Source organism: Indicator indicator, chromosome Z (assembly GCF_027791375.1).
Source record: "Indicator indicator isolate 239-I01 chromosome Z, UM_Iind_1.1, whole genome shotgun sequence".
NCBI lineage: Eukaryota > Metazoa > Chordata > Aves > Piciformes > Indicatoridae > Indicator > Indicator indicator.
Window position 1 is genome coordinate 23,785,455 of NC_072053.1, and position 21,067 is coordinate 23,806,521.

Consider the following 21,067-nt stretch of genomic DNA (forward strand, 5'->3'; position numbering starts at 1 on the left):
TCACTTTAGATCAGATAGCAGGAAGTGATATACATATATATATCTCACTTAACTATAAAACTCTGAGCTAGTAATTACAGAAACAAGAAACTGCTCTCTAGAGCAGTCTTTTTCTTAAAAAAACACATTTCACCCTAACATTCTGCAGTCAGCTCTACCTCTTCAGCTTTGAAGTATTTATCATTCAACACACTTATCTATTTATTCACATAGGACAATATATTTTTTTGGTCTGAAATGTATTAGGAGCCTAGTGAGATTGGGTAATGCACAGAAAGCACTTTGGAGATAAATGAATCATTGAGATAGGCATATGAGAGGCAGTCAGTTAAGAAGTGTTAATTTAACAAATTACTAAGTGATACAACATTTGATACCACTAAAACGTACTTTATGCATGCCAGAAGACTTCTATTCAGCTGTTTTGATTCTGAAAGCCTAGCAGTTACTTCCTTCAGAAAGCTGGTAAAACATTTTCTCCTGTAGATATTCTACTGCAAGTCCTTTCCTTCTCCATGAAGTCAACTATTCAATTATTCCTAAAGCCTGCACATGTGAGTTACTTTGGGAAGAAAGCATAAATAGCAAATACCCTTCATAAACATGACAGCAGTATGTTTTCAAGCAACATCTTCAACACAAAATATTCTGTTGCATCTTTTTGTCAAGTGCAGGTGTAGTAACAACTTGGAAAATTTTAAATGAAGTTGTTCTCATTATACAGAAAAAAAAAAAAAATCAGTGTTTGTTACATGGGTAGATGCCAAACCAAATAGAATCTCATCTAAAAACGAAAGCTTTTATCTCAGGGAAACTGGACTCATATTCAGCACCAGAGAAGTAATACATTCTCTCATTCTTTACCTTCAACACCACACCTTTTGAGACATGCTTCCTATCATGTTGGGATTGCATACTCAGCAACTCAGGAATAAAGTATTTTGCTATAGTCATGCAACTCACCTTCATCTGTGCATTCAAAACCCTTCATCTTTCATGTAAGCTTACAGTATGTGTACACTATGTAGCAATAAGAGCAAACTCACTGAAGGCCAGTCCTTCTGCAAGCCAGGGAGACAGAATAATCAGATGAAGAAAAAAGTACAGCAAAGCAAGTCTTCAGTAGCTTATTTTATGTTATCAGTTACTTTTTTTTCATGCAAGATGCATCCTCAGCCTATTATATAAACAGCTTGGACTGCTCAGTGTACACACAGTCCAACACATTTTCCATCTTTCATTGTGTACCTTTCACAACCATGACAGCTGAATGTTTGTGAACGTGTCACAGGCACAAAAAGCTATCCTCAATGTTTTCAAACTTTTGTATCTGTTCACTATACAGAGGGGAAAATGGTCACGTTCTTGATGACTAAGAAGACACTGCCTTTTTTGCATAGGTAATCCAGGCAACAGAGAACCAAAGAAATGTGCCAACACTCATCCTTTTGAAACAGACAGCAAGAATGTATTTTCTTGTAAATAAAGTCATAGCCAAACTGGTTTTCTTATCTGAAACACAGCTTCAAGAAATTTGATCAGTCTACAAGACTTTGTGGCAGAAACTGATTTGGAAAAAAGTTTTTTTTTTTTTCCTTTGGAAACTCAGGATTTTCTTTTTAACAGAAGCAGGTTTTGATACCTACAGAATCTGCTGAAGCGTAGAGCCAAGTTTTCCTTAACTAACACTGCAGTTTTCCTCCTTTGCAGTGATTATGGACATAGCAGCAGCAAATACACTCCACACATGCTTGGTAGCATGGGAGAGTAGAATTGGAAGTTTCTAGCTGCAATAAATATTTATCCTGACAACAACAGATAATCAGCTTTTATCTACTGCGATTAAAAGAGACTACAAAACAGTCTACAAGCAGGTACAGAGAACCTACCAAAGGTATCCTGTAGGATACATGAGTAGAGCCTCTTCTAAGTCAGCTTTCAAGGGATAAGAGGTGCAATCTTTTAAAAAATTTCATGTTCTAGTCCAAGTCCTCATACACTGGAGGTAAATTATTTTTTTTCAAAGAAACGTAAACTGAAGCAAAGACTTAGCACTGCAAATTTTGGCCATGATAAACAACACTAACTACAACTCTGAAATCTTTTAAAGAGAAACTCCTGGCTTTGGACAGATTTTGATTTGGCGGGGAAAATAATCTAATTGCACAAAAAAAATGTTTGCTCTGCATTTTAAAATTTACAATTAATTTTTAAAAGCCAATCTCCTTCTACTGAAATATGTCAGTCTAGAGGTGATACTAAGTGTCTAGTTGCCTCCAGTTGTTTCTCTTTGTCACCACCTAGTTGGTACAATCTGTGGTGACTGGAATGCAACTCAGCACACTGGAAGCAGGCATCTATTTCAAGAAGAGATAAACTGAGTGTTAAGCACATGACTGGCTACACACCGAATACAAAGGGAGTCTGTGATGGCTCATTATGAGATAGATGTGCACAAAACACTGCTGGTGTCTCTGTAGCCATCCGTATAAAATTACCAGAAATACCACTTTATCACATATATAGACATCTTAATGCAAGAGGCACAATGCAAGATGCCAAAACAGAATGGAACAGAAATTACTTGTGCTAAAATATTTTCCTAGCTAGAGTATTCTGTTTCAAAACTCCCCAAGCCTCAGCCATGCTTCCACAGTAAGACCAGGAAATAATTAAGTGCTCATGTCTATATATTTCATACATTATAGACAGCTAACTGAACAAAAAGACATGGATGTTTTGGTTGAAAATTGTAGAGGCCACATGGTCACAAAGGTTTGTTTTGAACAAACTGTTTCTCTGCTACCACAGAAGTTTGTCTTAAACAGACTGCTTCTGTACTCCCCCTTCTTCAAGCACCTGTGACATTGTGCTCCTGGAACAGTTCAGGCACTGCCTGGGTGCCTGCACCTGTGCCAGTTCAAGGCTTTTGCTTCACAACTGAGCCTGAACAAACAAAGGTGAAGCAGCAGTCATCCAGAATATTGGGATCACTCACTGTTTTGCAACCACCATGATGCCATGTGCAGGCATCCCAAGAATGACTCAGCTAAACTGGGGTCTTGACGTGCCTGCACCATCACAGTGCATGATCAAAACTGCTATGGGAACACCTCTACCAATGACCCCTGGGCATGGAATGAAGGGGAATTTAGGAATAAAAGGCAGCACCACAAACTATTGGTGCACAGCCACCACCAAGAAGACATCAAGCATGCTGGACACCGCTGGAATCCAGAGTGGTGATTCTCTTCTCCTCTCACCTCTGAACTCACTCTTCTCTCCCTCACTCTCTCATATTCTCTCTCTCTGGTTCATACTAGGCAATTGCCTTGTTTGTCTTAAGAGCCACTGTATGATCAAAGTGATCTGCACACACTTTGCAATCAACGAATTGCCAATCTTTCTAGTCATTTTTGTGTCAGTTTGCCTCATTCACTCCTGAGATATCACCAAAGACCCTTGCGTGAACCCTTCCTCTGAGTGGGGCTGTGACAAAGATGTGTTGATAAAGCCTTTTCACTTGAGTCTTGCAGAATTCACCCAGTTCATAAACACTTCATATTTTCAGATCAGACATCACATAATTTACTTCTAAATTTCTGGCAGTAATATGTAAGAGGAATTTGGCTTTTTTTGACTACCAGAAGGAGTGGACAGCAGATCAAGAGAACTATCCCAATACCAGTCAAGGAGCCCTTAATGTTACACAGAATCACAGAATCAATAAGGTTGGAAAAGACCTCAAGGATCATCAAAGTCCAACCTGTCACCCAAGACCTCATGACCACTAAACCATGTCACCAAGTGCCACGTCCAACCCCCTCCTGAACACCTCCAGAGATGGTGACTCCACCACCTCCCTGGGCAGCACATTCCAATGGTTAACAAGTCTCTCCATGAAGAACTTTCTCCTCACCTCGAGCTTACATCTCCCCTGGCACAGCTTGAGACTGTGTCCTCTTGTTCTGGTGCTGGTTGCCTGGGAGAAGAGACCAACCCCCTCCTGGCTACAACCTCCCTTCAGGCAGTTGTAGACAGCAACAAGGTCACCCCGAGCCTCCTCTTCTCCAGAGAAGGAGGCAACTGCTAAAGGAAAAAACAATGACTAAAATCAAAGTAAGACTAAATTCCCTTGGCAACATGAGGAAGGCTCCAGGGACCTTAATCACATTCCTTGGAAAAGGAATTGTTTTTGTGGTGGATATGGCAACAGTATACAGTCTGAACTGGTCAATTACAACTGCAACAGTTTCAGCATACAAATCAGGTTTCACACAGATTGCTCGTCCACGTTTACTAATACAAATGTGTTTGGTCAATTAGTTGTGATTAACCAAATCTGTTTTTACAAACTGCCTAGAAATCTACTTGACATTTCCACTGAAAGGAGTGTCACTACTTTCCCAGTTTTCAGTATTCTGAGATTTCACTAACATTGCATTAAAACATTTTCATTCAAGCAATAGCACACCTGGGTTTCTTAGTCATTGAGACAAACACTTCTCCTTACCCCAGGAAAATTCTGTACAAAATTAGGTTAAGCAAATGAAAAATAATTATATGACCAGAGAAGGAAAGATCAGTGACATAAGCACTATTTACCTTTAGTACCGTGTTTATACTAAATGTTCTACAATAGAGCATTCAAATTTATAATTTAATGTAGAGGATGTGAATTTGAGGAATTTTAAGAACTGAAGGCACCAGTTTATTATTTTGGGGAAAAGTGTTACTGCTAGATTCTTTGTAATAAATGCAAAGGGTACTTTTAACCTGCCAGCTCTTTCTCTGTTTCAATGCAAGGTCTGCCTGCAGCAAGAAACAAAACCTGGCTTGCAGACTCAAAGTCACTGTCAGATCAAAGCCCATGCTGTATAATGCTTAGAATACAAAGCTGCTTCTGCCCCTGAGTAAATCTGCATAACTGACAAAATTTAGATGGGCTCAAATACTTTATGAATTTCATTGTTTAGCTTCATGGTACTGATAGTAGATGATGGAATAAATAAATTTGAGTTCAAAATTAGCTATATAGTGACATCTCTTTTAGACTGAATTTTAACTCCTTCTTCCCCGCCTTCTCTCTTTCTGGAACTTTACTTGTATTAGCAATGTTCTTCTCATAACAAACTAATACCAATGGCCTGGCTGTTAAGATTATTTCAAGTTTAATTCACACTCATCAGCATCTTCCTTGTAGCATGGCATCAATTACAATTAACGTAGTCATCAATAATCAATCAAAAGCATATCATACAATACACTTCACTGTAGAAGAAAGTGCTTACCAGTACCCATGTGAAAATACATTTTTAAACTGGAACATAAACTGACAGGAAATGTAAAGGCCATGAAGGAATTAGGAGAAATTTTACCTTATTTCTAGAGGCCTGGGAGAGGAAACATTCTAACATTTTTCTTTTAATTTGGCAGTTACTCATACCTATTTTTAATGACAGCAATCCATTAAAACCTCAAGAAAGACAGCACAATTCTAACAAAAAAGTAAGTCAGGAAAACCCTACGCTTCCTTGAACTTTCTAAGTATAATTTCAAAATACATAGAAAAAGTTTAGACTAGCATAGTAAATGAAGCACTGAAATAACTAAGATTTTAGTTACATCATACACTGTACACAAAATTATTAGCTTGAGGTTGTTGGGTTTTTGTGTAATTCACATGCTTTTTGTATTTCATGTTTACTCCTTATGATGATGCATGATGTAGTAAAGGACAAATACAGTACCTTTTTAATATCTTTATTTTTGCCATGGTTTTACCACACATGGTAGGTATCAATGCATAGTTGGAAATATCAATGAATTTGAAACTACAGTACACACTAGTAAGGGATTGCTAGGCAATTCGTGCTTAACAGGCAGGTACACCTCCTAGGTGATGTGGGCTGAAATAAACATTTAACTTCACCATTGTTCTCTATTCTGGCTACCCAGAAATTATAGCACTACCTGCAACATCTCAGTTTACCTTGAAAAGCTGCAAATGAAATGAGCTAAAGCCCAAACATTAGGATGAGGAATGAGATTGCCATGTCATTGCAGGGAAAGAAGTCACATGTCACAAGTGCTTGCTACTTTCCTCAATACGTTTCTAGGTGGTGTTCAACTTCTGCTGCAGTAGCAGCGGTAAAAGAACATGACCAGAAAAATAACATTTTGAAATACAGATGAAAATTATTGTTAAAAAAGCCCTAAACATATCTAGGCATACAGAGAATAAAAATCTGTGTTTAAACTGTTAAACTGAGACTGTGCCCATTAACTGATCCTTAAACACTGCTAGAACAGTAAAGTATCAATCTTGAGGACTGTTAGTGGACACAGAATTGCCAAAATCACTACAGGTAAAAGCTAACAATGAGAAAGTTTAAATCCCCATTTTGTTCCTATATACACTTCCCTTTGCCACAAATCTGGATAAACCACAAAGTTATACAAATTTTTTACTCAGATTTAAATGTTCACTGCTTGCAAAATATATTTCATTATTGGCATTCATAGCCTGTAATTTAAACTACAAGTTACACAGTAAACGAATGAGCGACGCTTTTCCTCTACTAAAACATCAGGCATCTGGAAAACAAGACAGTTCCCGCTCCAAGGGCTCCAAAACATGGTATTTCTGATGTTGTTCCTAGAAGAAAATTCTACATACTAAAAATTACATAGTATGTGGATAATCTTTTATGGAATGTTCTGCTTTCCCAATCTTCTTTCTAAGAAAAAAAACCAAACAAACCACCCTTTTATTCATTTTGTAATAAAGACTAAATGGTTCCACAGTACTGTCAGGCCAGTTTCATAGAATCATAGACTCTTACAGGTGATCTAGTTCCAACCCAAAAGCACGTGTTTCTAACATGAGGAACAAATAGGGCAGAGACCATTCTGTTTGTGGGAAGGCACATTTTAAAAGGACGAAACACTTTCTGCAATTAGTGTGCTCAGGAGAGCCTTTAGCACCCTACAGCAACAGAAAGTCTCTGGTACCCATTAACCCAGCCATCCAAGCTAATTCTGCATTTTTTTGTACTATATACTAATATTTATACTATATACTTACAGTATGAACACATCAACTTTGATAACTTAAGTTCAGCACATACTATCCTATACATGCTTTTTCATAAAAATAATCCCCTTTGACAGCTATTCATCACACGTTGGAATAATTAAGGCTTCATCTCTTTAATGAGCAATGGAGTTCAAAGAAAAAAAAACCCTACAACAAAACAACTGCTAACAGACATTTCTCAGCTCATACACCATGAACTAGGCAGCAGCCTCATTTTTACCTTGTCATTTTTTCTGAGAAATTTCTGTAAATGAAAACTTGTACTTTGAATAGTCCACAGTGCAAACTACCATGTTATGATATCTGCAAGATACTAACAATTTTCCTTAAGGGACTTACTTATCAGGAAATTTCTATTTCCATATAATAACAAGAATGCATTTCATTTTACAATAATAAAGATGATATTGCACTTCATGGAACATGCTATTTATGAGTACAGTAGTAAAGTCTTTAAGCAAACGCACACTTTGAGCAATTTTGATTTCCTAAATCTTCCCTAAAGCTTATGCCTTACTGTAATAAATGTGACTATATGCAATCCTCAAACATTTACCAAAAATCCTTATCTCCAAATTCATAATTGGTGTATTTCAAAAATTAAACAATTTGGCCAGTACACATAATAATGTAACCAGTCTTCTCCTTTCTAACCACAAACAATAGCTACTAATTATCTGCAGACTGAGTACTAAGCAACTACAGAGGAATAAAATTTAGTAAAAACACTATGACAGCAGTGTTCAAAGAAGTGCAGATATACAGTGGCACATTGTGAAATAGTGTTTCTTTTGAAAAAGTTAAATATGAGAGTCCAGTAGGAAAAAAATAAAAAGGCTAACTGATGTTTTTGTAAGTGGCCTATACCAGTAAATTCATACTCATACTTAGCATTTATATAGCACTTTATTTTTTTAAGTGCTATACAAATGTTATCTAGATTAAATGTATTATATTTGCAAAATTCAAAGTGAATTGTGATCAGATGAATGGTTCCATGACAGTAAAATGTAGTGCAATTACTACAGAGAGTGACTAAGCACTTATAAATCAGCTAGCTATGCATGAACTATACTGAAAGATCACATATTTTACAAGGGAATGTACAGATATAAAATTATTAACATTAATTAAATAGCTTTCTATGACCACAAGGAATTGACACGGGACCTGTAACTGGCTCCATAGGCTTAAACAGATCCCTGACTCAGCTGTCACAGGAAAGATACAGAAACTACCCCAGTAGAAATGCTGTCAAGGGCAAATACAAAGAACCTTTCAGAGACATCATTCTTATACATCAATGCGGATTCCATGCTTTATAGACATTAATTCTCTAGTGCCTGTTAAATACATAATGAATGAACATAGATGAGGTAAAGATGCTGTAATTGCCACATACAGCCAATATGGCAAAGGAGGAGTTTTCCCAAATGGGCAGATCCAGAGGCCATGACGAATCCCATCATGGACATGATGAGAAGTCCAGGATATGAACAACATCCAGGGAAGAAAGCACCATGAATCCTTAAGCCTGAAAAGGTGCATAATAAACTTTAATGTCAAAGCCACAACAGGAATCACAGTAGAGCAATGAAGCAGTGGCCTCTGTGGAAGAGTCAGAGCAGCCTGCAGGAAAGAAAAATATAATTGGCAATGGCTACAATAATGACAAGAAATGTTTAATGGATATTTACAGGTGTATTATCAAATGGCTAACAGGAAGTGCAAAGGAAAAACATACTGTTCCTTTCCACTGCAGGTGATAAAATTCAACAAAATGAGTATCTGGATCCCAGACAGGTCCCGCTCTCTCTATCATGCATCCTAGTAAGCATTAATGATGGCTGAACAGAAGGAGAGGGATGAGGTCCTGCTATTTGTCAGACACTCATGGTATTACAGGAACTTGTAGTCTGCTGCACTGAATGTATGTATTCAATTTTAACACTGTTAAAACAGAATCCAACCATACAATACATCTGAAGTATTAAAAATGCTTTACTTGAAATATTAAATATGATTTAATGGCATTTATTTTCAAAAACAGATCCTGTATTGTGCTACAGTTGGCACCCATGAACTTTTTTAGTCGGACACTCTCTAGAACAGAAGAGCAATTTCCAGCACAACAAAAGTATGCTCTCAGTTATTTGCATTTTGATTGCCTTGACAGTATTCTTTGCCACCAGGAAAAGGACAAGTTCAGACGGCAATATACGATTCATTTGTGACTGGGGTTTTTATAACCACTTGTTTAATGGTAATGGAGTAGAAAGCCTCATGGTCCATTTTAATTAAGGTAAATGTCTAGTTAGTGAGATTAAACTTAGCCATTTTAAGACATGATATTAATAATTTTAATAAATGTAGTTGAGAAAATATTCCAGATGTACTACTAGCAACAGCCATAACTATCTCCACAAATTCAAAGAATACAAAAACTAAGTCTTTTGGATTTCTAAGCAACAAATCAATAGATTCTTGTTTCTGTAAGGTCAGGAGATACGATAGCACATCACTAGAAGATCTGTACAGGTGTTGACCTAGTATTAATTGGCTCCATTCAGATACTGATGAACATATAGAAAGACTGTAATAGGCATCAGAGACTCTTTGCAAATGACACTGCATCTGATTATTATGTTAAACTCACTCCTCACTGCCTCTGCTGCAGAAAGCAAACAAAGCTTCACTACAAGACACCAGCCAGTAACATGTTAATGATCCAGCTGTATTGTTTCAGGATTCAACAGCTGTGGTACCTGACAGTGGGACTCTGGAATAGCTTAATCACGTTTTAATGGATAATTTCAAAAATTTAGGTAATTTAGAACCAAGGTCTGGAATCACATTTTCTCTGTAAGGAAACTCTGATGTAGCCTTAGCCAAGAAATGGAGACATGGAAACTTATGGACTACCCTGGAACACAACAGCCTATGCCTATACTTTAACCAAGGTCAACATCAAAAGGCTTACAGAAAGCTTTGCTCTACTAGCTTCCCACCACAGCCTTGTTCATAATTTTCTACATCAGGTGATAGGATTAAAAATGTTTCAACAACTTTTAAATGTAACGGCATGGAACCAGCTCCTGAAAGTTGGTGCAAATAATATATTTTCTACAACTTACTTCTCTTTCACAGAAGCAGATTTTTCACAAATTAAATAGAAAAATCCTGTGATGGTGAAAATGTTTATTTTTGATCCTACAACACCAGTCATTTTTTGTCACTATCAGCAAGAGCTGAGAAAATCCATGCAGGCCTAATTCTGGAAAAAAAAAAAACACCCACCCTGAATGATGATACGTTTTGGCAAATATCCTACCAACTGGTCACTATTTCTGCACTTAAAAAAAAAAAGAAAAAAAACAGTGTCAAAGTCTAAATGAGCCCTTTGCTTCTGCCCTGTGAAGGTTAGGTAGCAACCTAACAACCAGTCAGAATTTGAATGTTAAATACAGACACAATTTCTGAGTATCACTACCCATCTTCATGCAGTTTTGGAGAAGCAATGCTTAATCATTTTTTTTCCACACAATTTTAGATGGTAGGGTTGTTGGTACTGCAAACCTGAGTGCTCAATTTTAGCAAAACAAAACCCTGTTTTGTAACTGCAATACAGTCACTAGGCTTCTGACATGCTGTTGCCCAAGTTCTGAGAGAAGGGTAGCTTGTTTTCTTTTTTATCTTCTGTAATTAGAACAACATTTACATTCTTAAGTTCGCAAGAGACACATAGTTATATTTGGCAATAGAAGCTGTTATGCTCTTGCTCCTGATAAGTACATTTGTTTGCCTTTAGAAATCACTAGATATGAAAAACAAAATAAAAAGAAGTATGACTTTCTGCCCTAAACTTCCTGGAAAAAACGATGATCATGGTTTCAGTAGATTTAGGGGGAACTTTTACAATGACAGAGATCAGGTTGCAGTTGCAAACAGATTTTATTCACAACACAAATCACCCTTCCACTTGCCTACATATTCAATTAGGTGCATAATCTTCTTGAAGTTCCTCCTCCAGCTCCTCTCACACACTACCATGAGCAGCTGGAGACATGAGACAATAACATGCAGAAGAACCCAAGCAAACTCTTTGCTTTTATGCAAACACCATGGAATTTTTGTAACAACATGGGCTCCCTCATTCATACTCCATGATACTTCACAAGCCTGAAGTCCAAAGTTGTTAGCCTGATCAAAGTTAAATTAATTGCGTGAGCACAAAGCTTATCCTTCAATTCCAGAAATACTCCTGTACAGACATAACTCCTGCTGTGTTATGTATGTTTGCTGGTACAATCTTGTTTGCCACCAAGAGCATTCTCTACACTTTCAGAAGCTGATAAGTCTTAAGCTGCAAGCTAGCAATTTCTGTGCTTTTGTTCTGCAATATGAGTGTTTGGGCTGCAATCCTGAGTTAGATTGGGAGCTAGCTGACCATCATGCTGTTTTTATCAGCAATGCTGAGTATGGCGGCAACCTTCAGTAACTTTCACCAGTAGAACTCTGTAGAATCTGTAGAACTCCTCAATGAGACAGATTCTTCAAACAGTGATTCTTAGATTCTTCTACACTTGCGTGCAGGTAATACATAGTAAAAACTATGCTGGATACAAAGAACTAAGAATTATAAACAGCAAAGTCTTTGTAGATTTTTCACTTGTTCCAAAAATAAACTGGGCAAAAGGGCAGACGACATGCTACTTGGTACACAAGTATTTATCAGAGTAAACATATAAACAGTACAGGTGACTATTTAACCTGAATACTCCAGAAGAATATTCATGAGGCAGTGAAAAACAGCTTAACAGCCAAGTAATCAAAGCAGCAAGCTGTGTCAGCAGGAGAAGATGAGTAGTGTTATGGAAGGAACCGGAGATAGAAGGCAATACTGCCTTGTGCTGCATAGAAGGGTTACTTCTATGTCATGTCATCAGATGTAAGAGTGATGAATTGTGTAATATGAAAAGTATTATTATTATAAATTAGTAATAGTGGTGTGGTTGGTTAATTATATTTCTTATTAGTTTCTTAGCAATATGTTGCATAAGCAGTAAACATTGTAGGCTCTTAATTCAGTTACTCTCAATCCTGCAATCTGAAGAGGATGAGAATAGAACCAACACGTACATAGTAAAAAAATTGCCACAAAGTAATAAATTACATAGGCAACAGCCTGAAGTTATGACATAAAACTGAAAGACACCATATTAAGATGAGGAAAGAAAAATCAGGTATTAAAATTAGGTCTAACTAGCCAGGTAATAACACAGAAGAGAAGTTTATGGGGATTGCATCATTATCACAAAGACCCTGATGGCACTACAGGAACACGTTAAACCTGTAACAGAAGTGGTTTTATTCTTTTCAAAAAGAAGTGTTGTATGTATGTGATGCTAAAAGGAACTAATCTATGTTATTCGGCTAAAATGAAGTCATACTCACAACACTATACACAGTTTGAGACACAACTAAAGGCAATCCAAAGGAGACAAGAAAAATTGTGAGACATTTAGAAAACATAAATCCAGGCCCTTCAGACTTTTTGGCAAGTTATTTAGTGGAGAAGAGACTCTTTGTAAAGCATAATGGTTTTGCATGCTGCAAGAGTTATGTTGTTAACTGCTACAAGGGACAAGAGACCTACACATGATATGGTTTACAGGTATCCTTCATTAGCCCACCTAATGTATGGAAGGGAGAGGAATTTGTAGGCAAACGACATGGAAAAAGCCTTTCAGTAGCTTGCCTTCTCCTCACCTCAGCTAAATAAGTTTGGCTGCTAAAGGGCTATCCTTCTACCTGCAACACCTTGTGTTTCTGATATGAAAAACATTTTTGGGGAGAGCACAGCAATCAGATGTATTTGCAAACAGAACTTGAAGAAGAAAAAAAAAGATCTGACTGGTCAACAACAATACTTTAAGGCTAGGTATCAGAAAAACAATGGTTAGCTGCTTGGGAACTGAAACAGTATAGGAACAAATTAAGTTATTAAATTTTAATAATTTACTTAGGGATATAAATATCTGAGGGATGGGTGTCAAGATGAAGGTGCCAGTCTCTTTTTGATGGTGTCCAGTGACGAGACAAGGAGCAACAGGTACAAGATAGAACACAGAAGGTTCCACCTCAACATGAGGAAACACTTCTTGATGGTGAGAGTGATGGAGCACTGGAATAAGCTGCACAGAGGTTGTGGAATCTCCTTCTCTGGAGATTTTCAAGACCTGTCTGGATGCATTCCTGTGTGGGCTGCCCTAGCTGACCCTTCTTTGCTGATCTCTAGAGGTCCCTTCCAACCCCTAACAGATTCTGCGATACCAGGTACAGGCTACACAAACATTCTCTATCATGGCAAGTGTAAGTGTATTTCACCTTGCCTCACTGAAGACAGTGAAGAGACGGGTCAGCTCCCAGCTGTACCACACAACAGTCGACTCTCTAAACAGCTATCGGTGATGAGTGTCACCTAGTGGTCATAACCGAGAAAAAATACTGGCAATAAACGCAAGCAGCAGTAAAATTTTAACTATAGTTTCTAATAACTAGCTATTCATGCCTTGCATTTACTGATTTTAAATAAGAAAATATACATGAAAATAATTATGGTTTTAAATGCTATACAAATCCCCATTGTAGTAGCACCTATTAATCAACCAAATTAACTCTTGTTTTTCCTTATATACTTTTATAAAATGTACAGAAAAGGGAAGAATTGAGACTGCCTAGGGAGGAACACCACTAGGCTCCAATACATGCTGAAGGCTGACTGGCTGGAAAGCAGTTTTGAGGAAATGCAGCCTGTAATTCAACAAGCCGAGTATGAAACAGCAATGTGACCTTGTGGCAAAGAAGAGGTCAGTGTTATCCCGTGCTGCATTAGGAACATGGTCAGCAAGCCAGAGATGATCTTTCCCTTTCTTCTCAGCACTGGCAAACCTCTGGAGTGCTGAGTCCACTTTTGGGCACCCCAGTATAAGAGAGACATGGAGCTACTAGAGACCAAGTTCAGAGAAAGGCCACTAAGATTATGAAGGGACTGGAGCATCTTGCATGTAAGAAAAGAATAATACCTAGGACTGTGCAGTCTGGAGATAAGAAAGCTCAGAGGAGGTATCATCAAGGTGTACCAAAATCTGAAGGGAAATTGTAAAGAGGAGAGAGTCAGGCTCTTTCCACTGGTGTCTACTTACACGGCAAGATGCAGTGGGCACAGATTCAAAATCAGAAGGGTCCTCCTGAATGTAAGGAAACTTTTCACTGTGATGGTGACTGCACACAGAAACAGTTTGGTCAGAGAGGCTGTGAAGTCTACGTCCATGGAGATACTGAAAAGTTGCCTGGTCATGGTTTTGAGCAACTGGGTTCAAGTGAATCTGCTTCAGCAAGCAGATTTTAGATGACATCCAGAAGACCCTTCCAACAGCAACCAGTCTGTGATTCTGTGAAAATGCTCTTCATTAAAGACAAATCTAAGAGGAAAAGTGGCCAAATGCACAAATAGGAAAATGTCTTTACAAGAGAGATATTATACGTAAATAAAAATGATTTTCCCATTGGAAAATAGTTCCCGTTCCTTTGCTTCCTAGGAGCTGTTTTCTCTGTCATTCTCAGATCAAGAGTGTAACACTATTATAAGCAAATTGGAGGAGGATAAATAAGGTAAGATAGTCAAACTACTAAGTTACACTCTGGTTGAACAGATTAAGGTTGGTATCTTCCCTTTCTCTGCACAGGTCCATGTGTAAATGAGGGTGTACATTTTTTGAGGAGGAGGGTAACTAGCATATCTGTCTCTGTAGGTTAACAACACTAATGTAATCAAACTGTGCGGCCTTGTGGTGCTGAGTAAAGCAAACTCGAGCAAACAAGCATGGTGGCAGAGCTCTAGCTATGGGGACCAGGATCTAGCTGGGGGTGAGGAGTACCTGCCTGAAGTATGAGATCTGGAAGGTAGTGCTAAAGAGAACTGCAGCCAGGGCTAGCATAGTCAGAGATTTCAGAAGGCACACACATTTTGCAAAGTATACAGAAGAGACTGAAAACCGGGTGTATATACTTGGAGCAGTCAAGAAGACGAGAGATATATATGAGCAGCCTGATCTCAGTAAAGATGGCCCTGTCCCTGCTTACTCCAAGGTGGTTGGACTAGATAACCTTTAATGATCCCTTCCAATCCAAACCATTCTATAGTTCTATGATTCTGCATGTATTGTATGTGAGTGAGAAAGTGGCAACAGTACATATCTGGACTACTGGAGAACCATGGAGAAAGATCTCATGGTATTAATTCTATTGAGAAACTGTTAAAACAAGCAATTCTGCAAAAGGATGTTGATCACATGTATCTTTTAACAGGAGCCAATTCACTTTTTTAGTTTTATTAACCATTTTGACTCTTGATTTTTAATTTTTTAAAATGTTTTTTCTTACAACAAACTATATTTACAGGCAAACTCAGATTGCCTTTTTAAAAGTGACAGTGGATTGTTTGTGAGAGAACTATTTAGGGCTGGCTAAAACCAAATGTACTACTCAGTAAGACTGAATGGAATCAAACAGCAGCTGGATTAGTGACTTTCCAGATATTTCTACCCCTTATTTCAAATAGAAAAGGAATAACCCACTTTATAAATACGTGCACATGGCAGCACCTAACTGTTTAACTTGAATACAAACTATGTGATACACACGGGGTATCATGTACAAGAGCTTTCAGAACTTGTTTTTAAAAGCCTTGTAAGAAGCAGAATTTAATAGTAAAATATTTTTAGTTTTTTTAAAATCGTAACAACTGCATACAAATATAATTTCCATTTATCTATTAAAAATATATTTAAAGTATCACTGGGACCTTTTTTGTCTAGTATATGGTAGATGAGCAATAAAGCATAGAATGATGAAGAAAGAAAATAAACAATCACTGATCTACTGACTTACCTTTAATGACAGGGAGCCAGCAAAAAAGAAGTGGTCCACATCAATGACAGAGGCGAGGAATCCAGCCAGAGTGATCTCAGCGAAGTCACTTTTCTTCCTGAGTCCAATCACTATTGCCCAGGACCACATTCCCAGAATACCATGCACTGCATTATCAGAGAGGGCTCGGAGCCAGTCATTTTGCTGAATGAAGGACAACTGCAGAAGTCTGTCTACTACAAAGCAGAATATTCCCAAACCTAGACTAGAAATAACTGAAGCTGTGCTGAAAGTCTGCAGAAGAGCATGGGCCTTTTCAGTCTCAGATGCCATGGCAAAAACCATGTCATAGGACACAAAATGTCACCGCAATATACACTGTGCATTGTCCTTTGTATCATCAGTTGCTCTGTAAATGTCAGAGAACAGAAAAAAAATATTGAAGAAAAAAATACATTAGGACAAAGCATTTGTTATCACAGCTACAAATGAGCATATCTCCCTTCCCCCCAAATTCAACTTTTGCATGTAGTATCCTTAGAGAAATTTTTATATCAGTTTAAGTAATTTTGTTGATTTTAACATTACAGCTCTGAATTAAAACATTCGTTTTAATTAGAACAAGTATTTCTGTAACATGGAAAGCTCTAACTTTGCTTTCTGAAATCTTAAGATTTTACAAAATAATTTGCGTATGTCCGTGATAATACACTGAATACATTCCAAGGTTCCTCCTGGTCTTGAATATATGATATTCATCAATCTTTCTCACTGTAGCAACAACAAAAAAAAAATTGACATTTGGAGGATTCTGAGAACTGATACTTAAAAATCACAGCTCTCTATGCAGTGACTATTGAGTTTCTACAGACTGAAAGAGTTGGGGCTGTTCAGTCAGGAGAAGTGAAGGCTCTGAGGTGACCTTATTGTGGCTTTCCAGTATCTGAAGGGGAACTACAAGAAAGCTGGGGAGGGACTTCTTAGGCTATCAGGTAGTGATAGGACTAGGGGAAATGAAATAAAGCTGGAAGTGGGGAGATTCAGACTGGATGTGAGGAAGAAGTTCTTCCCCATGAGAGTGGTGAGAGCCTGGAATGGGTTGTCCAGGGAGGTGGTTAGGGCCCCATCCCTGGAGGTGTTTAAGGCCAGGCTGGATGAGGCTCTGGCCAGCCTGATGTAGTGTGAGGTGTCCCTGCCCATGGCAGGGGTGTTGGAACTAGATGATCCTTGTGGTCCCTTCCAACCCTGACTCATTCTATGATTGTAAGCTATGATCCAAACCCCTACTTTCATTTACATGCTTTGTAAACATGCGTATTATCATCCTGCTTTCCCTTGCTGACCAACTCCCTGTTTAGCCTGGACACTGGTATAGAGAATATGCATTAAAAAAAAAACAAGAACCACTAAAATATCTTTACTATTTACTACAAGCACAAAAACAACCATTGGATGAAGGGATAGAGCATACCCTCAGCAGGTTTGCTGATGATGCAAAATTGGGAGTGGGGGCTGATACACCAGAAGACTGTGCTGCCATTCAGCGTGACCTGAACAGGCTGGAGAGTTGGGCAGAGAGTGAACTTATGAAGTTAAACAATGGCAAGTGTAGGGTACTGCACCAAGGTAGGAAGAGCCCCATGTATCAATATAAGTTAGGGGGCTGACCTGCTGGAAAACAGGGAGAAAAGGGAGTCTTGGTGGACAACATGATGACCATTAGCCACAATTGTGACCTTGTGCCCACAAAGACCAACAGCATCCTGTGGTGCATGAGAAGGGGTGTGGTTAGTAGGCAAAGAGAGGTTCTTCTCCCCCCCTACTCTGCCCTCGTGAGGCCACATCTGGAATACTGTGGCCAGTTCTGGGTCCCTCAGCTCAAGGACAGGGACTGCTTGAAAGAATCCACCGCAGAGCCACTAAAATGATTAACAGAGTGGAGTATCTTCCTTGGCAGGTAAGGCTGAGAAAGCTGGGGCTCTTTAGCCTGGAGAAGACTGAGGCATGATCTCATTAAAGTTTATAAATATGTGAAGGGTGAGTATTGGGAGGATGGAGCCAGGCTCTTCTTAGTGATGCCCAGTGACAGGACAAGGAGCAACAGGCACAAACTGGAGCATAGGAGGTTCGATGTAAGCATAAGAAAGATTTTTTTCACTGTGAGGGTAACAGAACATTGGAACAGGCTACCCAGAGAGGTTGTGGAGTCTCTTTCTCTGGAGACATTCAAAACCCACCTGGACGCATTCTTCCATGACCTACCCTAAGTGATCCTGCTCTGGCAGAGGGGTCAAATTAGATGATCTCTTGAGGTCCCTTCCAACCGCTAATGTTTTGTGATTCTGTGAAAGGCTGAGGAGTTTGGGGCTTTTTAGCTTGGAGAGAAGACTTAAGGGTTCTTGTTTATTTTTCTTACGTATTACAAATACTTAAAGCGTGGATGTCAGGAGGATGGACCCAATCATTTCTCAGTGCTGCTCAGTGGTGGACTCTTCATCTCTGGAGTTTTTCAAAGTCTGCCTAGGTGCCATCCTGTACTGCCTGTTCTAGGTGAACCTGCTCTAGCAAGGCTGTAGGACTATATGGTCCCTTCTAATGCTTGCCATTCTCTGAGTCAAGCAGAAGTAACCAAAACTAACTTCTTAGATAGCAAAACTACATATGCTTATCTTCAGTATGCACTCCAGCAGCAACCACTACAGTTACTTTAGGCCTTGTCTGTTGCCTGCCACATTACCTGCATAACACCTCTACTTGCAAAAAAAATCTTTAAAAAAATTATGTAATAATAATTAATTCCAGTAATTCTACTTTTCAAAAATTTACCACTGGAATTTGAAAATAAAGGCATTGCTCTCAGCATTAATAATCACTTAGAAGTCCTTAAAAACTATTTATGTTCTGTAATTTGTATGAAACCTTCTTGTACAGAGTAGTTCTTGGGAAGAGTTACTGTCCCTAAATAACTGCTTGACACTTCTATAGCAATTCCAAAGATGATTCAAGATCTTAGATACCCCAGCAACTCCCAGGAAATAACTGTCAGAAGGCAGAGTACTCATTTCTGTGATAACATAAAAAAGAACACTTTTGAAATAAAAATCTCCATATAAGTGATGTATTCCCTAGCTTTGTTATGTTAAACACACTGAAAAGCAGCCTTTGAAGGACAGCACCAGTTCTAACCATCTCAGCTGTTATGCTCTTCTGTTTTTTGGGGTTTTTTTGGGAGCCATGGAGACAGACCACAGTTTAAAAGCCTACATCCTATCTAAAAACAGATTCTTCCCAAGAAGCTGCTATTTCTGTGCAATACATTAAATCTTGATAATCATTCTTCATTCAGTTCTCTAAGTTTATATTCTAAATGGGGTTTTTATGAGGATATTAAACTTCTTTAAAAATTGATACTTCTAACAACACTTACACATAATAATTAACCATTTTAAACACATTATTGATTATAAGTCTCAGAAAATATAAAATGTTCCCTCAAATTATTTACGTGCTTATTGTAGAATTATCCACAAAACATGACTACTGGCATCGATCTTTACAGAGAAATTGCCCACTGAATCACGTATTTGGAAAGTGTTAAAAAAAAAAAAAAGATAAAAGAAAAGCATGAATAATACAGGGACTTTGCATACAGTTTAAAAAAAAAGTGGGTCAAGTTTAGAGCCTGTTAACCACAACTGTGCCTATTCTGAATCAGCACGTAGACAAAGCATAACCTAAAATACCAGAACTGCCATTTTTTGGTGGATGACTTTACAACATACAGCACATTTCTAAATAAATTCTATCTGAAGGAATAAATGGTGATCTCCTCACAAATGTTTCTTCTATATAACCATCATGGCAGAGAGGATTTAATTTATAATTACCATAAAATCTCCAATCTGTGAAGAGCTGATGCAGCAACATACCTTTAAATAGCATGCAAGTATTCAGAATCAAATTTACCCTGAGACTGTGCTTTGCATAGGTATTATTAACATGCATTTAAGGTACACAGGAAAACATCACTACAGACTAAAAAAGTCCTAAATGTTATTTCAGAATTATGTGTCGTGAAATAAAAGTAATAATAACTGGGAAACTACATCAATACGCAAACATGTGTCTCTTGAGGCAGAATGAAGATCAGAAATCAAAATGTGGTGTCATATTACAATAGTCAAGAGCCATGTCCCCAGCACAACTGCTCTTTTTAAACAGTCTGTCTCTGCTGTCTTTTACAAACAAATCTGTCAAATAACTGAAATGCATTATTTGGGATGCAGGGTAGAAAGAAGCTAAAGAGGATAAAACACAAAAAGTCAGTAAGATTTCACCAAGATACTGAGGAACAGACTGAATTAAATCCACACTGAAATGAAGTAAAATGAATGCAGAAACACAAAATCAGAATTTAACTGTTTTATTTCAGAGACCATAAACCGTTAGAGAAGGGATTCAGAGACATGAAAACGCACATCTTTTCCTTAAAGAGTACTTTGGAACTGAGAGGCATAGTAAAAGAAAAGACCTAAAATAAATATCCCAAAAGTGTTTAACAATTAGAAACAGACCACAGTACTATCCAGTGGGAGGGGAAAAAAAAAAAAAAAAAAGGTTATCCTAGGGAAAAGGGGGGGGGGGAGAAGAAAAAAGTACGAGTTTACGTATTAGTCTCATTACCTGCAACAGCATTCGGATAATAAACTGCTAATCCAGTTTAAAATACAATTAACGTGTAGCTGAAGACAGCTGACGAAGGAAAGACAAGCATGCGTCAGACAGACATCTAAAATTACTGAGATTAGCCACAATTTATGTATCTTGAGGAAAGGGTACGCTTTGTCCCAACACACAGCACCGAAGCCCCTCAGTCATTTCGAAATAAAAATGTACTGTCATCTTTACGGCAAAAACGGAGCCAGGAGTGTTATGGAACCTTACACGTTAAGTAAGGCACCGCTTTCGGTAAGGCACCGCATTATCTTTTTAATGCTAGGACCTGACACGACGTATGGGCACCTGTATTATTAGAAT

The 21,067-nt window shown here is 38.1% G+C and overlaps 1 protein-coding gene across 1 annotated transcript; it reads right to left on the minus strand.

The window, feature by feature from the left end:
* Positions 1 to 8,392: 8,392 nt before the first annotated feature.
* TMEM267 (transmembrane protein 267) lies at positions 8,393 to 16,363 on the minus strand. Its single transcript, XM_054398154.1, has 2 exons — positions 16,052 to 16,363; positions 8,393 to 8,728 (listed from the first exon to the last, which is right to left on the minus strand). Exons 1-2 carry the CDS (start codon positions 16,361 to 16,363, stop codon positions 8,393 to 8,395), a joined length of 648 nt encoding a protein of 215 aa, XP_054254129.1.
* Between the last annotated feature and the right edge of the window lie 4,704 nt (positions 16,364 to 21,067).